Here is a 20,038-nt window from a genome sequence, read left to right as displayed (position 1 = left end):
TAATAGTCATACAACCAAAGTTACTAATCCAGATTAATACAGACAACATCCCTAAAATAGAATTTAATCCACAGCAATGGCAGATCAGTTGAGCGTAAAAGTACTATACATCACACTCCTAGAGAGGTTTGAGGACCCCAAAACACAAAAGGTGTACGTGGGGAGGAGGTCTTTGATATAGGAGCGAGGCCAGGGCCGGAGAAGGACAGACTGACAGACAGAAGGACAGACAGACAGACAGACACAGGGGTGGATGGGGCTGAATTTCAAGGATCACAGGTGAGAAAGAGCAGCGAGGTTGTTAGGAGTTAGATTAGCAGTGTGATGGGTGAAACCTGCTCGGGAGGAGGAGGCAGAAGAAAATGGTGATTCTGGCGATCTAGATCATATTGATAGATACTGCAGAGGTTAAAAAGACAATGGCTGTGATTGTTATTGTTTATGTGAAAAGTTGTAAATATCTGCAATATTGGATTTCAAGGGGGATGGAGTACTTGTATGGTTAATATTGAATGGCTATAATGATGATGATGATGATGATGATGATGATAGTGGAAGCTCAATGAAAGGAGATTGTGCTCTTAACTCTACCTATGTGTTTCAGGACACGTCACTACCACTGACAACGAGGATTGAACCCATTGGAGTGCTATGGCCCGTGCAGTGAGGAGTCTCAGCTCCCAGCCCCTCATAGTGGCCTGTTAGATCTCCTCACACCCAGGTGTGGACCACACACTCCCAGCAGGGATGATCACGTCCCATATGAACGGCTATGTGACAGAGGGCCCAGAGACAGGCCCACCCATGGCTGGTTCTGGGACTGGCCCCAGGCAGGGCCCAGAGAAAGCCAAGCCCTACAGGGAGAGGGCGGTGGACTGCCCTGGGGACCTAGGGAGCAGCACCCTACCATCCCGCTGCAGCAACCAGATGGAGAGGATCCAGCAGTACCAGGAGGAACTGAGGAGGAAGAGGGAGGAGGGGAGAGGAAAACATGAGATCGACCCCAACGCCTCGCTGAGGCTCAAGAAGCTCTCTCAGAACCCCAAGATAGGCATCGACAACCCCACCTTCGAGGAGCAGGAGAAGGACGTGGAAACGAAAGAGACCCAACCAGAAGGGGACCCAGCTGCTGGTGAGGAGGGAGGGAGGGAGGGGACAGAGAAGGAGTAGGCTTATTGGGGAAGGAGGGTGACCCAGCTCTCAGTGGGAAGAATAGAGAGCTAGGGAGTTTCACAACAACCCTGTAAAAACAAAAGAGGTTGAACAATGCGTGGGGAGGGGGCAGAGCAGGGGTCATGGATGGAGGATGGTAGAGGTGAAGGGAATCCACCTCATGCAGTGTTCCTCCCTCTTACTCAGAGAATGTCACTCCCCTCACCTTTCTGTGGCACTGGTTTCCACAGAAATGTTCATGCTCGTACTTAAGTCAACATATAAGTGGAGACATTTGTGACGTCGTCTAAAGTATTTTAGTTTCATTGATAAGAGGTGGTTGTAAATCATGTAAAGATATGAGAATGTTATGTTATAAGAATGTGCTTTAGTATCATTTAGCTAGCTACAGCAGAGACAGTAGGCTGTGACATGGTACTGCTAACCATGACCATGGACATCTGCCCATAGATAATAAGATGTTGTATAGCATTCATTCCATATGTTTCAGTCAGGCTTATTATCTGCACTATATTGCACACACACACACACACACACACACACACACACGTACACACTCTTTGCATCTTATTATCCCTATACCCCACTTAGGCGATCACTCTCAGATAACATTAATCTAATAGGTAAGCTGCTGTAATCACTTATTTATGCGGAATCCATCTCAGCTAGCTAGCTTGAGGTGGCCCGTAAGCGACCCTCTATCAGCGAAAGCCGACTTTACGACGGCCCGACAGCGGCACGCCGACACCACATACAGCGGTCCGTTGTCACACTGCCATCGGCTCGCCGAGTATTCGTGGGTCTTTACATACCAGGGTCGTGTATTTGACTTGTCAGTCTGCCGTTGGCATGCCAACTGTTGCTCTAACACTGCCATTTATCAGTCTACCTACCGTCACAGTGACGTCTTTGCACGACGGTATGCAGACCGTTGGTCTACCAATGTCGGCCATCATCGGTCTTCCATTGGCATACTAAAACTAAAACCATCATTTTACCATTAGAGGTCCGATATTGAGCCGTTGAGCCGTTCTGTTGCCGCCAGCGGCCCGATAAGCGCTTGCTGGCCGGGATTAATACAGCCAGATACCTGGTGACCTAAGCATAATGCCAGCTGTTCCATCATCCTCCTGTCCTGTAACAAAGGGGTGGGTTGCGTAAGAGGGACGATTACCTCTTGTTGACCTTGCTAAATCTCTGTGGCCTTCTGTCAACTCAGAGGACCGGTGGACCTGTTTACACGTGGTACCCTTTTGGACCCCAGCTAACATTTCCCTCTTTTCCCTCTTTGCCTCTCTCTCTCTCTCTCTCTCTCTCTCTCTCTTTCACACTTCCAACTCTCTCTCTCTCTCTCTCTCTCTCTCTCTCTCTCTCTTTCACACCCTCTATCTCTCTCTATCTCTCTCTCTTTCTCACCCTTCATCTCTCTCTCTCTCTCTCTCTCTCTCTCTCTCTCTCTCTCTCTCTCTCTCTCTCCTTCTCCCTGTCTCAGAGCTGGCGGAGCTGCTGGAGGCCCTGCGGCGGGTGCAGGACTGTCTGAGTGACGTCCAGAGCCAGGAGGACGTGGAGCTGGTGTTGCAGCTGCTGCACAAGGACGACTTCCGGAGCGCCTTCAGCATCCACAGAGCCGTGACCCAGCAGATTATCCGCGTCAATCCCACCTCGCCCATCACCTCCCAGGCCCAGGGCCTCTGTCAGGAGGTAGGCTGGGGGAGAGAGGGGGGTGGGAGGGTGGCTGGATGGGAAGGAGTAAACACAAAACACTAAAGGGAGATACAGGAGGAGGGGAGGTTTTTTTTGGGGGGGGGGGAAGAGGGGACAGAATGATAGGGATGGGAGGTAGAGAGGGAAGGGGATAGATAGAAGGATGATGATAGGGAAGGATGGGTTTTTTAACAATATGGGCACAGGAAATATAAAGAGTGTTGATTTGGGTTGTAGTGTCATCGAGGCTTCATTTCAAGAAAACATGGCACAGTGGAATGCCCCTCACTGCGGTTTCTTTCCTGCGTAACTTCGCCGAACGCCTCACGACCAAGCCTCTTGGGGTGCTGTAGCTACAGAACTAAGAGTGACAAAGGAACAGAAACCCATCTCAGTTTACACGTCTGAATCTGCGTGTGAGTCAGGGGAGGCAGAAATCTGAGGAAATCCTCCGATTTCTGCCTCCCACGCGTGTGAATATGTTCTACCTGACTCCCTTGGTGACAAAACACAAGCAGATTGCTCTCTCTGCAGGAACGCAAGCAGCCATAATTGACTTGTGGCTCTGTCTGCGGCTCCACTGAGGATCCACGGCCCAGTCTGTCACACTGGCACGGAACCTGTCACACTCTAATGCGCCTGAGAGACACAGAGTTGTGATGGCTTTTGCTGTGAATTAAGTTTAGGGGCCAAGCGTCTTTGATGGGATCCTCCCACAATATGCACTTCCTAAGGATTAGTGTCAAGTACTTATATATGACAGAGTGAATTGAATATACGCTTCTTTACGGTTTAGCACACGCAGTCCGATGTGGTTACCAGTGATCGTTAGTGTAGCAGTCAACCCGCAGTTGATGAAGACACGACTTGACGCTGTTGGGAGTTCATGCGGAGGACACTAAGCACATTAGTTGCGTTGCTATTGTAATGTTGACAGTAGTGAGGTGGTAGTGAGATGGAGCCCCCCCCAGTCAGATGATACATACTGTACACACACACACACACACACACACACACAGACAGACACACACTTGTGTCTGTCTGCGTACAGTTGGTCTCTGTGTGTACGTTCGCCCTTAGGGCACGGCTCCCGAAGCGCTTAACAAGGCGTAATAGTTTGAGCCGTGGTGTGTCGAAAAACTAAGTGGCTGTGCTGTGGGGCTCTGTGATTGGCCCTTGGGCCAGCTTATCTCCCAGCAGCCCCCGGGCCGGCAGTGTGTGACATACACGCTGCAGGAAGGGGCTGGGATCTATTGGGACAGAAAAAGAAACTCCAGCAGCTTACAGCAGCATGGGCCCAGGAGGCAAGGAGGGCTGTGTTGGAGGGGGGGGGGGGGGGGAGGGGGGAGGGGAAAGTGTGTCACCTTGTTACCGAGAGCTTCGATTAGTGTAATGGATGAGCTAAACTAGCGCCAGAGAGAGAAAAGAGGGAGAAGGAGGGGGGGGGGGGGCTGGAAAAGACAGGGGTCAAGGGAAGGGAGGGGACTAGGAATGTCCTCGTGCTGTTTTCAGGCCCAGGATTCAGTATTAATTTTCCCAGTGCACCAGCCAGGGCATAATAAGTCCCGTTACAGTAGAGTGAGTCCAGAGCTGTTCCCCCCTCAGGGATGTGAAACCCCGCTGTGACTTATTAGAGGGCAGCCAACTCCATAGTCAGCTGTGTGTGTGTCTGTGTGTGTCTGTGTGCGTCTGTGTGCGTCTGTGTGCATGTGTATATGTGTTCCTGCGTGTGTGTAGGTGTGTGCGTGCCTGCGTGTGTGTGTGAGCATGCCTGGATTTTCTGCATAGGGGAATGCGGTTGCCTTTAAAATTGTGATTGTTAGTTTTAGTTGCATTAATAAACAGCTGGACAGCTGCCATGGCCTTCACATGAGGACAAAACATTATACTTTGTTATGGCTTTCATGCGACATTGAATTGTCTCCACATGTCTGCATCTTGTTATGTTGTTAAGTATGAAGAGGGCTGTCATGAGGAAGAATTTAAGAGTATCTCCATATCTCTGTTATTATCTCATGCATACGTCTGCTCTTATTTCCCTGCTTAGTGGCTCTTACACAACTTACTTTACACAGCTTACCCCTGTCCCTCCACCCCCCCCCCACCCCCCCCCCCCCCACCCCCCCCACCCTCTCTCCCTGCCTGTCCAGGTGCAGAGCATCTTGAGGTCGAGCCAGCAGAAGGAGGGTTTGGAGCTCACAACACTGCTCACCACCCCCCACCTCCAGGTAAGATGTCTGCCCTCCTGTATGGACACACCTGCCACCCCTGGGTCAAATGCATTAGTCAAACACAGAGCTTAGCTTGATGTAGTTGGCCTGGTACAATGGAACCAATGGATTAGCCCCAAAAGTGCAAACTCTAAGCTAAATGAAGCGTACCTCAAACGCTATCTTGAAATAACGTTTAGAAGGCATTATTCGGTTCGCTGGGTACTCAATGGATCAGACCCTGTGTCTCAGTTAGCCCTCTGATAGGTACTGTTGGCCAAGCCCTGATTTAAAATGAGGAACTCAAATATCTGTGCAAGTCCTCCACAGTTTCTCTGCGACCTTGCTAGGTATGCCTGTGTCACTGGGAGACAAGGGTAAAGCAAGTCAGTGAATCACCTTGCCGTAGCTAATAGGCCGACCTACTGTATATAGACCACCTTACCATAGTTAATAGCCATATGTGTCCGGTCGGACGGTGCGCGTGCCGCGGGGCGGAGAGGTGCCTCAGTATGGATTGCCGCTGACCTGTAGAGTAATGAACCCAGGCACTCTGCCAGGTTGCTGCTGGCACCTCTGAGCTGATGTTCTCTCTCCGTGCCCACTCCCATAGGCTGTATCCATGCCAGTGAGGAGAGAGATTAGATAGGGGGGAAAGATACAGATATAAATGACATTCTGCAGCTGGGCAATCGTACCTGGTTGAGTGATACTAGAATTATGAGATATAGTTATTTCCTGCATATCTATAGCTATTTTCCAGTCCCTCGTGAATGAAATATCAGCAACAATTGCTTTCTCCTAACTTTCCGTTCTCACCTTGCGTCCCTGATTGTGTCTATGCACACCAAATGGTTTAGTAAAGCTTGATATTTCATCCGTAGATCCCAGACCCAGCAAGGCACTTCATCACTGTCACCCAAGTTCAGTCAGAACCCTATGATGTATTACTGGAAGCACATATGGCCAAAGTCATCTGGACTGTGTGTGAAGGGGACTGTTGATGATGTAGCCCCCGGTGCAATGACTAGATGTTCAGCCCTGTCAACTTCCGCGGGGGGGGGGGTGACTTGGTCAGGGACGGGGGGGGGGGGGGGAACGACGACAGTCAGCCGCATGTTGTCCCATTAACTATGGCACGGCATCTAATTACGGCTGCCATTGGGGGGCGATGTAAGCAGATTATCCGTCTGGAGCGTGGAACCTGGCTTTTCCCTCTGACCCTGCTCGCTGTCCGTCCTCCTGAGCTCGGGTAAACAAACTAGGGCCAGGCAGGACGGCAGTGGGTGAGAGACCAATCTCAGCCCCTCTCTCTTCTTCTTCTTCTACCCGTTTCCCCGGGGTGGAGTTTCCTGCTGGCGCGAGCAGGGAAGCCGAAGGTGTTTTGATGATTGATGGCGGCGGATCCTGACTCCTAAATGCAGGGGAGATTAAGACGGATTGTGTGTACTGGAAAGCTTAGCCAGCCCTCCGCTCCCTCAGGTCTCTCTGCTGCAGGATAGAGAGACTAATTTGGGCCGACGGTTATTAATTGTGGAGTACGGAGCGCTTGTCACATTAAATGAAGTGAAGGAGTAATCTTTGTATTATTGTTGGCTTAGAGGTGGAGTTTGCTGACTGGGTTTGTTAAGGAGGAGAGGGGTCGGCTTTGGGTAACAGGTGCATGTTTAAGCAAGTGGGATGTCTTCCCTCCCTTGATCATATTTACAGTTTTTGGTACATAATAAAAGGCAGGTGGCAGTAAGCCTCACTCTTGTATTTTCTGTATTTTCTGATGCCTTTCATGGTTGTTTGTTTGATTGGTTTATTGAAACTCACTCCTACAGCGATCTCACTGAAACAAAATCACAAACCATAACCACATGATGTACATTCCCCCTCTTGTAAACTCATACACACACACTTCCTGTCCCATATATACTCCCTCACCCCCAAATGTGTGTGTGTGTGTGTGTGTGTGTGTGTGTGTGTGTGTGTGTGTGTGTGTGTGTGTGTGTGTGTGTGTGTGTGTGTGTGTGTGTGTGTGTGTGTGTGTGTGTTGTATCCCAGGCTCTGATGCAGGCCCATGACAGTGTGGCTCAGCAGGAGAAGAAGCCAGAGTCCGGGGAGAGTGTGATTCAGTACATGGGAGAGACCGTCAAACTGGTGCGACTGGAGAAGGCCCGAGACATGCCCCTGGTGAGACCCCCCCCCCACACACACACACACCTCTGCCACTCCCCTCACACCCCAAACACAATGGACAATACAATACTAACTCTGATAAGTCCAGAACCTCAAAGAAACCTCATAAAAACCCTCTACTATTCTGAAAGTCTGATAAGATCTTTTCTCCCATTGTGACCAAGACCAGTGGGACCAGAGGGTTGGGATATACCAGTCTAGATAATACCAGTCTAGATAATACCACTGAGGCTAGCAGCATTACCATCTGTCTTAGTCACCTCTTCTAGCACCTCCACTCCAGTCTCCACTATAGGCCTACTCCAGCTCCCTGTCTGAGAGTCACATGGCTGTCTGTGTGCCAGGGGGAGGATAGGACAGCATCATCTCAAAAGAGCACAGACTGTTCCGGCTATTTTGGCCCAGAATGTCTGGGTACTGTAAACATAGACGCTGGGACACATACTGTATCTCTCCGCTGTTTTCTCTTTGTCAAATCAAATCGAATCAAAGTTTATTTGTCATATACACAGAATACAGCCGTAGACGGTGCAATGAATTGCTTTGGGGCGAGCTAGCTCCTCAACAATGCATGATAAAAACAATAACATAAGTCATGATAAAAACAATAACATAAGGTAGGAAGAGTGAGTAGTCGTGTCTTGTGTGTGTCTGTGCGTTGTTATGGTTTTTGTTCGGTCATCCTGTCTTCTGGATGTGACGGATACGTCCTGATGAGTCTTATCTGACCCGTTATCTGGCTGGTCTCTGTCCGTGTGGTTGTGGTTGCGGTCGTGGTCGTGGTCGTGGTCGTCAGGGTGCCACGGTCAGGAACGACATGGACAGCGTGGTGGTGAGCCGCGTGGTGAAGGGCGGGGCGGCCGAGCGGAGTGGGCTCCTCAGCGAGGGCGACGAGATCCTGGAGATCAATGGTGTCACCGTCCGCGGGAAGAACGTCAACGAGGTCCATGACCTGCTGGTGAGGAGAGGAGTTAGTGACAGCACCGTCATCACCAACACACACACACCTGACTCACACAACTAGTCTGTGAATCTGTGATGTTTCTCATATATGTGCATTGCAGTGGAGGCTGGTGGAGGTAGAAATCAGAGGTCGGGCTCATTGTAATGCGTGGAACGGAATGAGGAATGGTATGAAACCTATAATGAGCTACAGTTCTAATGAGCTCGTCCTCCGGTTTCTACCTCCGCTGGTGCATTGATGCCATCGAATGGAATGGATGTTTGGTTTGAGAAGCTGCGCTGAATGAGTGTTCATGACGCTGATTCCATGTAGACCTGTCTCAGATTTGTGTGTCACACTCCTCTCCGCAGTCGGAAATGCACGGCACTCTGACCTTCCTCCTCATTCCCAGCTCTCAGAACAAACCTGCCTCACACCGACAGACTGTGGTAAGTGTGTGTGTGTGTGTGTGTCTGTGTGTCTGTGTCTGTCTCTCTGTGTGTGTGTGTGTGTGTGTGTGTGTGTGTGTGTGTGTGTGTGTGTGTGTGTGTGTGTGTGTGTGTGTGTGTGTGTGTGTGTGTGTGTGTGTGTGTGGTGCCTATGTCCCTGTGTGCCTGCATGCATGCGCACATGTGTGTGTGTGTGTCAGTTTGAGCCTGTGTCCAACACTTTGCTAAGATACTTGGCTTGCCTGTGACATTGTAACCCTTTGTCCTCAGATGCATGTGAGGGCGTATTTTGACTACGACCCCTCTGATGACCCGTACCTGCCGTGTCGGGAGCTGGGCCTGTCCTTCCAGAAGGGGGACATCCTCCACATCATCAGCCAGGACGACCCCGGCTGGTGGCAGGCCTACCGGGATGGGGACGAGGATAACCAGCCCCTGGCAGGACTGGTCCCAGGTAGGTGGTCAACATACTGTATGTTTATGTAGGACAGTTAGCCTGCAACTATTCAAAGAGGCCTTTTCTTAAACGTCTCTTCATTCGTCCTCTCCTAGGGAAGAGCTTCCAGCAGCAGAGGGAGGCTATGAAGAAGACCATTGTGGACAGGGATCCAGATCACCCAGGTCAGGGACATCAGATTTAAAACTCTATATCAGATTTGTATCTTTAAGGTTAGGGGAAAACTCTTTACCCCTCAGGTGCACACATGCTGCAAACAGACACTCCATACTGGATCTCACAACTCTCAAGTCTCAAATACACACGCACACAAAGTCTCACACTCAATGCTGGAAATAACACAGTTATTTATATTTCTTATTTTCCACAGGGAAGCTTTGGTGTGCAAAGAAGAACAAGAAGCAGAAGAATAAAACAATGTATAACCCCAACAGGAACGTTGGTAAGGCTAGTACTCCCTTCTCTCTCTCTCTCTCTCTCTCTCTCTCTCTCTCTCTCTCACACACACACACACTCTCTCGCTCACTCTCAGTTAGCTACACTCTTGCCAGCCTTGTCCAGACTTGGTGTAACTACTAGTGTGTAATCTCTGTCACCAGAGACAAATGCGCGGGAGGTGGAAGACCCCCCCCCCCCCCCCCAGCAGGGGTCTAAATACCTCGGGGGCAACTGTGGGGTTCATTAGAACACACTAGTCAGGTCTATTCAACTCACACTCCTCTCCACTCTAACCCCTCCTTTTCCTCTGTCTAGAGTACTACTGTGATGACATCCTGACCTATGAGGAGATGGCGCTCTACCACCAGCCGGGCAATCGCAAGCGCCCCATTGCTCTGATTGGTCCCCCGAGCAGTGGGCAGGATGAGCTAAGGCGAAGGCTACTGTCCATTGAGCCGGAGAGGTTTGCCGGTGCTGTGCCACGTAAGTTTGGGGGGGGGGGGGGCTACACAACTCTATCATGTGCTCTGTTGATGGTCTGTGAGGTATTCTGGCTTAAAGCACTGACAAAATTAGGATAGGAAAGACATCAGTTCGTCTTCATTCTCGATTCTCATTTTTTCTTTTTTTCCCTCAGACACAACAAGAAGCCCGCGGATACATGAGAGGAACGGCCGGGAGTACCACTTTGTGAGCCGGCTAGCCTTCGAGACGGACCAATCGGCAGGGAAGTTCATCGAGTCTGGGGAATTTGATAAGAACCTGTACGGTACCAGCACTGACTCAGTCCGACAGGTCATCAACTTAGGCCGGATCTGTCTGATGTGCCTGCACTCTAAGGTAGGAGAGACATAACCTCCACAGCACTATCCATGCCTTGTTTATGGTCTCTAGCAAAGTGAAAATGTGCTGCTGGTAACATTTTCCCTCCCTTTTCTCTGTGCTTCTTTCTTTTTTTTCTAACTTCCTTTCCTCCTGCTGTTCCCCTTTGTTCTCCTTCTGTCAGTCACTGCGGGTGTTGCGGTCCTCAAACCTCAAGCCCTATGTGATCTTCATTGCTCCTCCCTCTCAGGAACGTTTGCGCACCCTGCTGGCCAAGGAAGGCAAAAACCCAAAGGTAATCCCATTTGATATTTTAAAAAATAACTTTATCTAGAGAGGGCAAATTCATATCCATAGTGAATGTATCACAATGATTTTACCAGTGAATAACTGAGAGGGTATAATCTCGCTCTTTGTTTGCCCAATAGTTATGCTAACAGTGGTTATATGTCAATCAACCACCAGTGTTTTTACCCCCCTCACTTCCACTCATTGTAATCCCCAGTGGGGCACATATCCTTCCCCATCTCTCTAACATATTGCTAATATAACCTCTGTCTCTCCTGTGTTTGCTGCCTCCAGCCGGAAGAACTGAAGGAGATGATTGAGAAGGCCCGTGAGATGGAGCAGAACTTCGGCCACCTGTTTGACGCCGCCATCGTGAACGTGGACCCGGACACGGCCTTCCACGAGCTGCGCAGGCTCATAGAGAAGCTGGACACTGAGCCGCAGTGGGTCCCCTCCTCCTGGCTGTGCTAGGGGTCAGAGGTCAGTTTAGGCCGGAGGGAGTGGCCTAATCCTGTGTGACAATGGAGGGATAATGATTGCTGAGGTCACTAGACCATCATGGAGCCTTTCTGACACAAAATGGAGGATCCATGTCGTCATGAGGTTTTCTGGTCTTCTGCCAAGAGGGATGACTTCTCCTCTACTTGGCCTTCTTATGGAAGGTGATCTTTACTATGTTTGCAGGGATGTCAATATCTCAAGTTTCTTATATATTTTTGTTGGTGTTTGTCGTTGTGAGTGTGTTTTTTGTCAATGTACTCGTTAACATTCCAGATGTATGCAAAGGCATATTTATCACATACCATAGAAAACATATTTTCATTCTACTCTTTATACAATAGTTATTTATAATTGTAAATATGTATTTTTAGAAGACGTAAACAAATGTGCTTTACTGTTACCTCGGACCCGATGTAATGTATTATTTACAGAATTTGTGTGTGTGATATACAAAACTATACAATGAAATGTAACTGTACTTGGGACAATATCCTGTTAGAATGACTGACTGAAATAGAATGATTATTGCATTATTTTCTCATTGCAACCATAACAGCCCCCATACTATGTAACTTACTCATTATAGAAAAACCAAAGAGAAAGTCTGTGTTTTCTACAAATATGGTAGGGTACTTCACTTACTGGATATCAATTTCAGTATTATTTTGTGTTATCTCGAGTTGCTGTATTTATACCTCCAAACGACAGACCTTAAGAATCATTGGTCAGACCAAGTATCTAGTGGTGTAACTAAACTACTGCAGTGTTGTGCAGTGGATCATATCTATTTCAGTATTCAAAAGGTTGTACTTCAACAATCCAATTTACCATAAACCAATCCAATTGAACTGTTGATTTGGTACTTCATATGCTCTACTCAGAGAACCTACGTTTAATAAAATGTTTCTGCATATTGGTGAGTATATTATCAAACCTTATTTTATTCAGTAAATATATGCCTCTGAGACTGTATCCAATGGATAATAGTCACTTACTTGACAACTTCATTTAACATAACAACAACAACAACAACAACAACAACAACAAAACGTGTATGCAGATTTCCCAAAAAATCTGAGTTTTCAAATATACAATTGCACTGATTGATTTCACACTTTCATGTCACCACTCCAAAAACAGTGTGCTACATTTGGCATTCTGATGCAAAATAGCTACCATTCCACAGCCAGGTGTGTGCTCCATCAGATGCCTCTACAACTGTACAATACCAAAAAGCCATCACAGCCATCTTTGTTCATTTGTCTGTAGAAGCTTTCCTATGTATCATCCTGCCATGTTGTTTCCCCACAAATTCAACACAGAAAACTCCTTAATTAATTTTATTGACATACATTTAGTATCTGAATGACAATTGTAGCTAGAGGATACAGCATCATATAGCATTTGCACTTTGTTTATATGATGACAAAAAAATAAATACTTTAATATTAATATAATAATAGATTTATACAAATCATTGAATTGCAATCGAACCACAAAGAGACACATGGAGAATATTCATATTATTTTCTTTATTTTGAAGTGCTCTAACTGGGTGGGGTTGTACACTGGGTGATCGGTCTAGAGAGCCGGAACAATGTTAGCCATTCTCCTTCAAAGGGTCAATACAACCCCACTGATATGGATATCACTTACCACAGAGAAGCACCACAAACACACTCACACTTTGGGAAAAGAACGCCAACCTTACAATAACTGCACGGACATGACAGCATGCATCGACTCAATGTTGTAATGAAACCGTCAAAAATATCTATGACCTCACCCATTCAGCTGGAATGCTCATAACAGTTCCCTTGAACCATGTCATCGAAACCATGTACATATATTATTAAGTATTTAAGTATTCAAAAAGATAATTATTGTTAATTCATGTTCAATCTTCTCAGATTCAGCATGACAAGGTCAACACACAAGAGAACTGATGTGCTGGCTGAGAGCAGCAACGTGTGACATTGGACATTTCAGTTCTAGACAGTGATACATCTGGAACACTCATCTCCAAATACTGAAAACAATATAACAAAACATCACCAACATGTACACAAACAAAAAAACAAGAACATTTTTTTTTCTTTCGCACGAGAAGACATCAAGGTGGCCTGAGAGGCACCGAATAAATAGGATGAGGAGCGGAGCGGGCCCGGGTGATGAGTGACAGAGGACGGACGTGTCACTCAAACAGCAAGTCCTCGTCCCTCTCCTCCATCAGCATGTTGGAGGGCTCGGCGATGGGGCCCAGCTTGGCCAGACGGGCGGCGATCTCCAGCTCAGTCCTCTCCCGCAGCTGCTTCTTCTTCTCCTGGATCTTCTTCAGCCTGAGGAAAGAAGGGAGACACAAGTGATCCTCAGGTCAGAGAGGGGTATGGAGAATAAGAGGAAGGATTTGGATGGAAGGAGATGGCGAGGGGGGGGGGGGTTGTTTGAGGGACCAGGGTTATAGGATTGACAGAGGACAGTAGAGAGGTTGGGGGACTTGGGAAATGCATTTGTGGGTGGCGGTGGTTGATTGAGGTGAAGGGGGAGGGCAGGGGGAGATATATATATATATATACACACCATTTAGCTGATGCTTTTATCCAAAGCGACTTACATTGCAGTGAGTGCATACATTTCAGTATATATGGTCCCAGCAGGAATCAAACTCACAACCTAAGCGTTGTTAGCACCATGCTCCACCAACTGAGCCACAGAGGACCACAGATGCAGGATGTGGCCACAGAGGGGGTCAGGGTCTTGAGTCATTCATGGGTGACTGACCTGTAGAACTCCTCTCGTTCCCTCTCGTCCAGCTCTGTGATGATGTAGGTGAGGGTACGCTCAATGCGAGGGATGATCACTGTGGACAGACAACCAGATTTACAGCGACATTTCCATTTATTTATTTATTTAATATGTTTTTAGGGCATTTCTGCTTTATTGGGATAGATATAGTAGAGATTGACAGGAAGGATGGGTGAGAGAGGAGGGATGACATGCAAGATATGTCGATGGCCGGAATCGAACCAGGGACCTTGCAATGATATGGCATGCGCTTTAGTGTGCTACGCCACTGAACGCACCGACATTTCCATTTCTATACCTCTTTACACATGTTCATACAAGCCGTCCTCTGCGCTAACGTTGATGTGTTGCGCAGGTTTCGGTATTATTCTCCAACACGGTGGACTCACCATGCTCAATGGCGTTCACACGGCGGTTGGTGATCTTGATGGCGTAATCCAGTGTGACAAACGAGGTCTGTCGATCAAACAGTGAGACGATTGGTCTTGTGCCGTTTACAATGTCCCCAAACTTAGAACGTTTATCTTTTGATTGATCGTGGCTATACAACAGAATCAACTCCCTCAAGATTAAGCGACATGAACCTACATTAAAGATACATTATGTGTCATAGTGACCCCCCCTACCTGTAAAGAGGCCAACTCCACAAGCAGCTCCACAGCTTTGCCGTAGTTCCTCTTCAGCCTGGAGACCTGCTCTCCTCCCCTGGCTAGACCAGTCAGCTCATAACCTAACAAGAAGAGAATAGAGCGACACAAACAATACTGTGAGCAAGGGCTCAGATAATAAGCACACTATTTACTACACATTTACACAGACCACTAAATGTTCAAGAGCAAGGCATAGGTTATGACAGGGGGCACAGATAAGAAAACACTTACTGTCTCCTCCTTCTTGGTAGTGCTCAAACACAGGCAGAGTGACACCTGAAAGAGAGAGCAGAGACACAGAATAGATGGGGGGATTTTTTTCCAGAAAGTAATGCTGCTGCTGTTTAACAATGACAAAATCAGAGAGTCTAACCTGCCACGTTGTCCTTCTTGGCTCGGACCTTCACCTGGGCCTTGTTTACATTCTGGATAACTGTGGTGCTGTGGAGACATTGTGCCAAGTAAGACGAAGAGAGACACAGACATGACACCCTGAATGGAGACATTCAACGGCTCATAAGGCCCACCCCCCCTCACCTGAAGTCACCAGCAGCAAATTTGGCCTCAGCTAAAGAGAAGGCCGCCTCCCTCATCACTTCTCCCATCAGTGTCTTTGTCTGGAGAGATAGGGAGAGGTCAATATGCCACTATGCAAGTCCCTGTGATGTAAGGTTTCTTTGCACATAGATTGTAGGAAGAAGAATACACCAACAAATGGCTTGGAAATAAAATAATGTCAACACCCTTTCACCTCAATAATCTTGCGGAGGATCTGACGGAAGCGCATTGAGAGAGCATCAGCTTTCTTCTTGAGCAGGTTGCGGCCGGTCTGGGCGCCTTTCAAACGGGCCTTCATGATGGTCTGAGCCCTGAAATGACAAACAATCATGAAAACTTTGCACCTTCATATTTTAATTCAGTTGCTTTCCTGTTAACTTAAAATCTCTTTAGAATGTGTCATGTCATTTATTTAGAATGTGTTCTGTTAACATATTAGAATAGGATGAATTGTAGACCAGAGAAGTCAAGGTGCACGAAATGTTTCCAAGCTCAGTGCATGACTGTCATCACATGACATGGGGTGACCAACACAGCTATTTCCTCTTTTAGATGTTCATGTTAACAAGCACCTATTTTGCACCCCCACAAACACTTAAAAATAGTGAATGCTATTCTATACCAAGAAAGAACTATATTGTTAACCATATGATCTGTCACCCCCATCATATATGATCACCTAACGGGTTAGTTAATATTATGATCTGTCACTTCAATGCACCACTTCAAGACAGTTGGCCTTGCTACTAAATAATTGTGTCCATGGTAACAAAGCAATGAATGGTAACGACAGCAATGGTGTATATCTAATAGCGAGCTAGCAGATCTGTTCAGGATGAAGCTGCCAGCTGTTGTGTTGAAGCTATGCTACTAGGTAGCTACTTACATCCTAGACGGGAATACGTCGATCCGGTCTTTTGATGACATCTTGTTCTTCGTCTGCAAACGGTGTTCTGCACTTTAATTCCGTTGCAACGGCGATAAGATGGGAAGACTGTTAACACCTATCCCTAAGAATATATAGAGGCTATAATGAACAGTTGTAATTTCACATATATTTGGAGCCGACGTCGTGATCTTGCAGTAAGGGCAATCAGCTGATTCCTTGTCATGTGACTTTGACCCCGCTATTACGCATGCGCGTGCCAACCTCCTCCTAAATCTCTTCCGGGTCAAAAAAAAAAGAATTAGTCCACTGTTGAATTTGGAGTTGTAGCAATCGGGCCCGCTACGGTTTCGAATAAATCCTTGAAAGTTAAAACATCTCCAATATAGGACATTTTTGATTACTGTTCTGTACCCGTTTGATACAGGTGAGATATCCGCTCGATCCGCCGTGAATAAAATAGCTGTTCGGCCTGCATGGGGTTGGGGAGAGTCAGCTAGCTCGCTAGCAACCTAGCCAGCTAGCTATAGATGCATGGTGTGCAGCATGTGTGAACCTTGCTAGCCGACCACTGTTAGCTCGCCGACCACCGTTAGTGTACCAGCCAGCTGGCAAATTCTGGATTTCTATGCTAGCTTTGTGAGAACCAACGTGGATACATTGACGGCTATGGAGCTGTCAGAAATGTTATAGCTACATGATCATGATGCTATCTGTATCTGTGTTAGTCTAGTCATTATTGTACTAGTAAGCTATCGCTAATATAATACAATATATGCCATTTAGCTGACGCTTTTATCCAAAGCGACTTACATTGCAGTGAGTGCATACATTTTTCAGTATATATCGTCCCATCGGGAATTCTATGTACATTCCATTTTATTGATGTAATATGTTGAGTAAGTCTAAGTGTACAATCTGTATTGCTAATTTGCTCTTTTGATTCCTATAATTGAATTAGCTAGTACTTGCTTGCATGAGACACCTTTTGACATCTGTGAACATAACATTCTCACATCCCTGTCCACATAATCCCCCCCCATTTTCCAGTTATGATTTGGCTATGTAGCATATTCCTTGTGCGACCTATGAATGTCTTCATGTGAGGTAAAGTGAATTTGCCCCTTGCATTGTGCTGTCTGGTTCTGTTGGCATTCCTCCAACTAAACGTGCACCACACATACTCTTGTATGTAGAAGTAGTCTGTTGTCAGGATATGTTTGACCGTCATCCCATTGTTCCCATTCACAGCGATGCCGGCGCTCAGCTGTAGGTTCTACCAGCACCGGTTCCCAGAGGTGGAGGATGTCGTCATGGTCAACGTGCGCTCCATTGCGGAGATGGGTGCCTACGTCAGCCTGTTGGAGTACAATAACATTGAGGGCATGATCCTCCTCAGTGAGCTGTCTCGTCGGCGTATCCGCTCCATCAACAAGCTCATCCGCATAGGCCGCAACGAGTGTGTGGTCGTCATCAGGGTGGACAAAGAGAAGGGTGAGCTGAGTTTTCAATTCTCCAAGGAAATGGAACCGCCTTTGTCGTTGTGTATATGTTTATTGTTGGTTGAGTCTAAGGGGGTCTTCTCTGACATATATTTGTCTCTGTTGTCCACCCTTCCTGCAGGATACATTGATTTGTCGAAGAGGAGAGTTTCACCGGAGGAGGCCATCAAGTGCGAAGACAAATTTACCAAATCCAAAACTGTGAGTGAAGTTTTACTGGCTGAGCTCTTGTGTATCGTCCTACACCGTTTTTGTCATGCGTTAGCAGATGTTTGTGAGTCTTGGTGATTGATTCAAAGTGTTGTAGAGCTAAATTGTGATGTGGTGTGACAGGTCTACAGCATCCTTCGACACGTGGCTGAGGTTCTGGAGTACAGAAAGGACGAGCAGCTGGAGAGCCTGTTCCTGCGGACCGCCTGGGTCTTCGATGAGAAATACAAGAGACCTGGATACGGCGCCTACGATATCTTCAAACAGGCTGTAGCGTAAGTACTCTTTTTAGTTAAATACACCAGGGGAGGCTAGTGGAGGTAGAAATCGGAGGACGGGCTCATTGTAATGCATGGAATGAAATGAGGAATGGTATATAACGTGTGTTTGATACTATTCCTCATACCGTTCCTGCATTACATTGAGCCCGTCCTCCAAATTCTACCTTCACCAGCCTCTCCTGAAATACACATAGGGATTTCATTAGTCAAAGATGACGAGGTCATGCCTGATCTCTGCATATTATTCACCTTGGCCTATCTGTTCTTCAACTGTCTTTTTCTCACAGAGACCCTGCCATTCTGGATTGCCTGGACCTGACAGAGGAGGAGAGGGCCGTGCTCATCGACAACATCAACAGGCGGCTCACTCCACAAGCAGTCAAAATCAGAGCAGGTAAGACCACAGCACGGTCAATATGTATTGTACTCAGGCATTCACCAACACAAATCAAATATGGAAATAGCATCCTAATGAATGAATGAATGCTTTATTTTGTCTGTTAGGAAGCCCTTTTCATATCACAGGCAACCATAATAGTACAATTAATACAGACAATAGAAAACAAAACCAAAAAGGTTAATGTTGAATAAAAGGACGATGTGTAACATTAAGGTGAACACAGCAGGGACAACATCAGACAATACAACATATCCAGCATATCCAGCTGTACTCTTAATCTGAAGTTTCAAGTTCAAGGCATGTTTTTTTTTTTCTTCTTCTTCTTCCCTAAACCATTTTCTGTTTTAACCATCTTCCTTGTAGACATTGAGGTGGCATGCTACGGATATGAGGGAATCGACGCCGTTAAAGAAGCTCTGAGGGCAGGGTTGGGCTGCTCCACAGAGGCCATGCCCATAAAGGTAGCTCTCACTAAGATTCTCTTATTCAGCATGCATTGGAGCACCTGTAGTAGATGAGTTCATTATGTAACCACGGGTGTTTCCCTCCTAGATTAACCTTATTTCACCGCCACGCTATGTGATGACTACGACCACTCTGGAACGCACAGAGGGCCTTTCTGTCCTCAACCAGGCGATGACTGCCATCAAGGAGAGGATTGAGGAGAAGAGGGGAGTCTTCAACATCCAGATGGAGGTGAGGATACAGAGGTGGTTGTGTGGGTAACGTGTGTGTGTAAGTAACTAAGTAAGAAAGAGGTGCATGTGTAATGCATTCCGTATGTGTAATGTTTGTGTATTCTCTTGCAGGCCAAGGTGGTGACGGACACCGATGAGACCGAGCTAGCCCGTCAGCTGGAGAGGCTAGAGCGGGAGAATGCTGAGGTGGATGGAGACGATGACGCAGAGGAGGGCATGGAGGCCAAAGCAGACGACTAGTCGGCCCTCAGGAGAGGCTGTTTGGGGGGGTAAACGGAGAGAGATGGACAGACTTGGCCATAGTCACAGTCCAACAGATGTTAACTTTCATAACTGAAGTATTCATTGGGGAATGTCTATATCAATCTAGAGGAGATGTTTATTTTTAGAAGAACATTAATATCCTCTAGTCTAGACAAGGACATAATGACACTTTGAAATGCAATGACAGGAAGACTACCATTTTTAGAACACAAATTTGGATAATTAATACCCTTATGCATATTACTGTTTACAAGCAGTGGCCTTTACTTTCCTTTTACAAAAAGTCCCAGTGTCTTCAGTATCCATGACGCTTCACCTCTCACTGGTCACAGGACATGATACATGAAGAGGGCGATATGCTCTTTTGTGTCTGAATACTGGTTTGGTTGGCTTTTGTGCTGTTCCTCTTCCAGTTTTAGACTTTTACAGACAGGATTTTACTCTTGTTTAGCTCATACAATATCAATAAAGTTCTGCAAGTTTTCATCCCAATGTCTGATTTTGTCAATTTGTCAAGGATTGTGTTAACATTGTGGAATGGGGCCTGTAGTCCACCACAGATCTCCTCCACCCTGACACTACAGACTTTTTCTCGATTGTTAGAAACACCTCTCC

The 20,038-nt window shown here is 46.9% G+C and overlaps 3 protein-coding genes across 3 annotated transcripts; 2 read left to right on the top strand and 1 right to left on the bottom strand.

Moving 5' to 3' along the window:
* Positions 1–747: 747 nt before the first annotated feature.
* pals1b (protein associated with LIN7 1, MAGUK p55 family member b) lies at positions 748–12,025 on the top strand (the record flags this gene model as incomplete). The annotated part of the gene is made up of 13 exons (XM_083688812.1): positions 748–1,132; positions 2,666–2,874; positions 5,028–5,105; positions 7,137–7,265; positions 8,068–8,229; positions 8,586–8,663; positions 8,934–9,117; positions 9,216–9,284; positions 9,491–9,562; positions 9,874–10,041; positions 10,196–10,398; positions 10,565–10,675; positions 10,963–12,025. 13 exons carry the CDS (start codon positions 748–750, stop codon positions 11,137–11,139), a joined length of 2,025 nt encoding a protein of 674 aa, XP_083544938.1. The 3' UTR covers positions 11,140–12,025.
* A 1,177-nt stretch (positions 12,026–13,202) lies between these two features.
* On the bottom strand, positions 13,203–16,286 carry atp6v1d (ATPase H+ transporting V1 subunit D). Its single transcript, XM_083688465.1, has 9 exons — positions 16,069–16,286; positions 15,376–15,493; positions 15,162–15,241; positions 14,998–15,065; positions 14,856–14,900; positions 14,601–14,704; positions 14,364–14,430; positions 13,951–14,029; positions 13,203–13,508 (listed from the first exon to the last, which is right to left on the bottom strand). The coding sequence occupies exons 1-9, from the start codon at positions 16,107–16,109 to the stop codon at positions 13,364–13,366; spliced, it is 747 nt and encodes a 248-aa protein (XP_083544591.1). The 5' UTR covers positions 16,110–16,286; the 3' UTR covers positions 13,203–13,363.
* Positions 16,287–16,353: 67 nt separating this feature from the next.
* Positions 16,354–19,909, top strand: eif2s1b (eukaryotic translation initiation factor 2, subunit 1 alpha b). Its single transcript, XM_083688891.1, has 8 exons — positions 16,354–16,495; positions 17,320–17,562; positions 17,692–17,771; positions 17,904–18,055; positions 18,349–18,455; positions 18,825–18,922; positions 19,014–19,157; positions 19,271–19,909. Exons 2-8 carry the CDS (start codon positions 17,322–17,324, stop codon positions 19,397–19,399), a joined length of 951 nt encoding a protein of 316 aa, XP_083545017.1. The 5' UTR covers positions 16,354–16,495; positions 17,320–17,321; the 3' UTR covers positions 19,400–19,909.
* The last annotated feature ends 129 nt before the right edge of the window (positions 19,910–20,038 follow it).

The sequence above is a fragment of the Argentina silus genome (genome assembly GCF_951799395.1).
Source record: "Argentina silus genome assembly, chromosome: 17".
Classification (NCBI taxonomy): Eukaryota; Metazoa; Chordata; class Actinopteri; order Argentiniformes; family Argentinidae; genus Argentina; species Argentina silus.
This window is presented reverse-complemented; position numbering and strand designations above follow the sequence as displayed.

Excerpts from the sequence above, each read along its gene's own strand:
- atp6v1d (XM_083688465.1), bottom strand. The coding sequence starts at position 16,109 with ATGTCATCAAAAGACCGGATCGACGTATTCCCGTCTAGGAT. Across the intron at positions 15,494-16,068 it reads GACGTATTCCCGTCTAGGAT|GGCTCAGACCATCATGAAGG; the intron begins GTAAGTAGCTAC and ends TTGTCATTTCAG. Across the intron at positions 14,030-14,363 it reads TGTGAACGCCATTGAGCATG|TGATCATCCCTCGCATTGAG; the intron begins GTGAGTCCACCG and ends GTCTGTCCACAG.
- eif2s1b (XM_083688891.1), top strand. The coding sequence starts at position 17,322 with ATGCCGGCGCTCAGCTGTAGGTTCTACCAGCACCGGTTCCCAGAGGTG. Across the intron at positions 17,563-17,691 it reads CAGGGTGGACAAAGAGAAGG|GATACATTGATTTGTCGAAG; the intron begins GTGAGCTGAGTT and ends CCCTTCCTGCAG. Across the intron at positions 18,456-18,824 it reads AGCAGTCAAAATCAGAGCAG|ACATTGAGGTGGCATGCTAC; the intron begins GTAAGACCACAG and ends TCTTCCTTGTAG.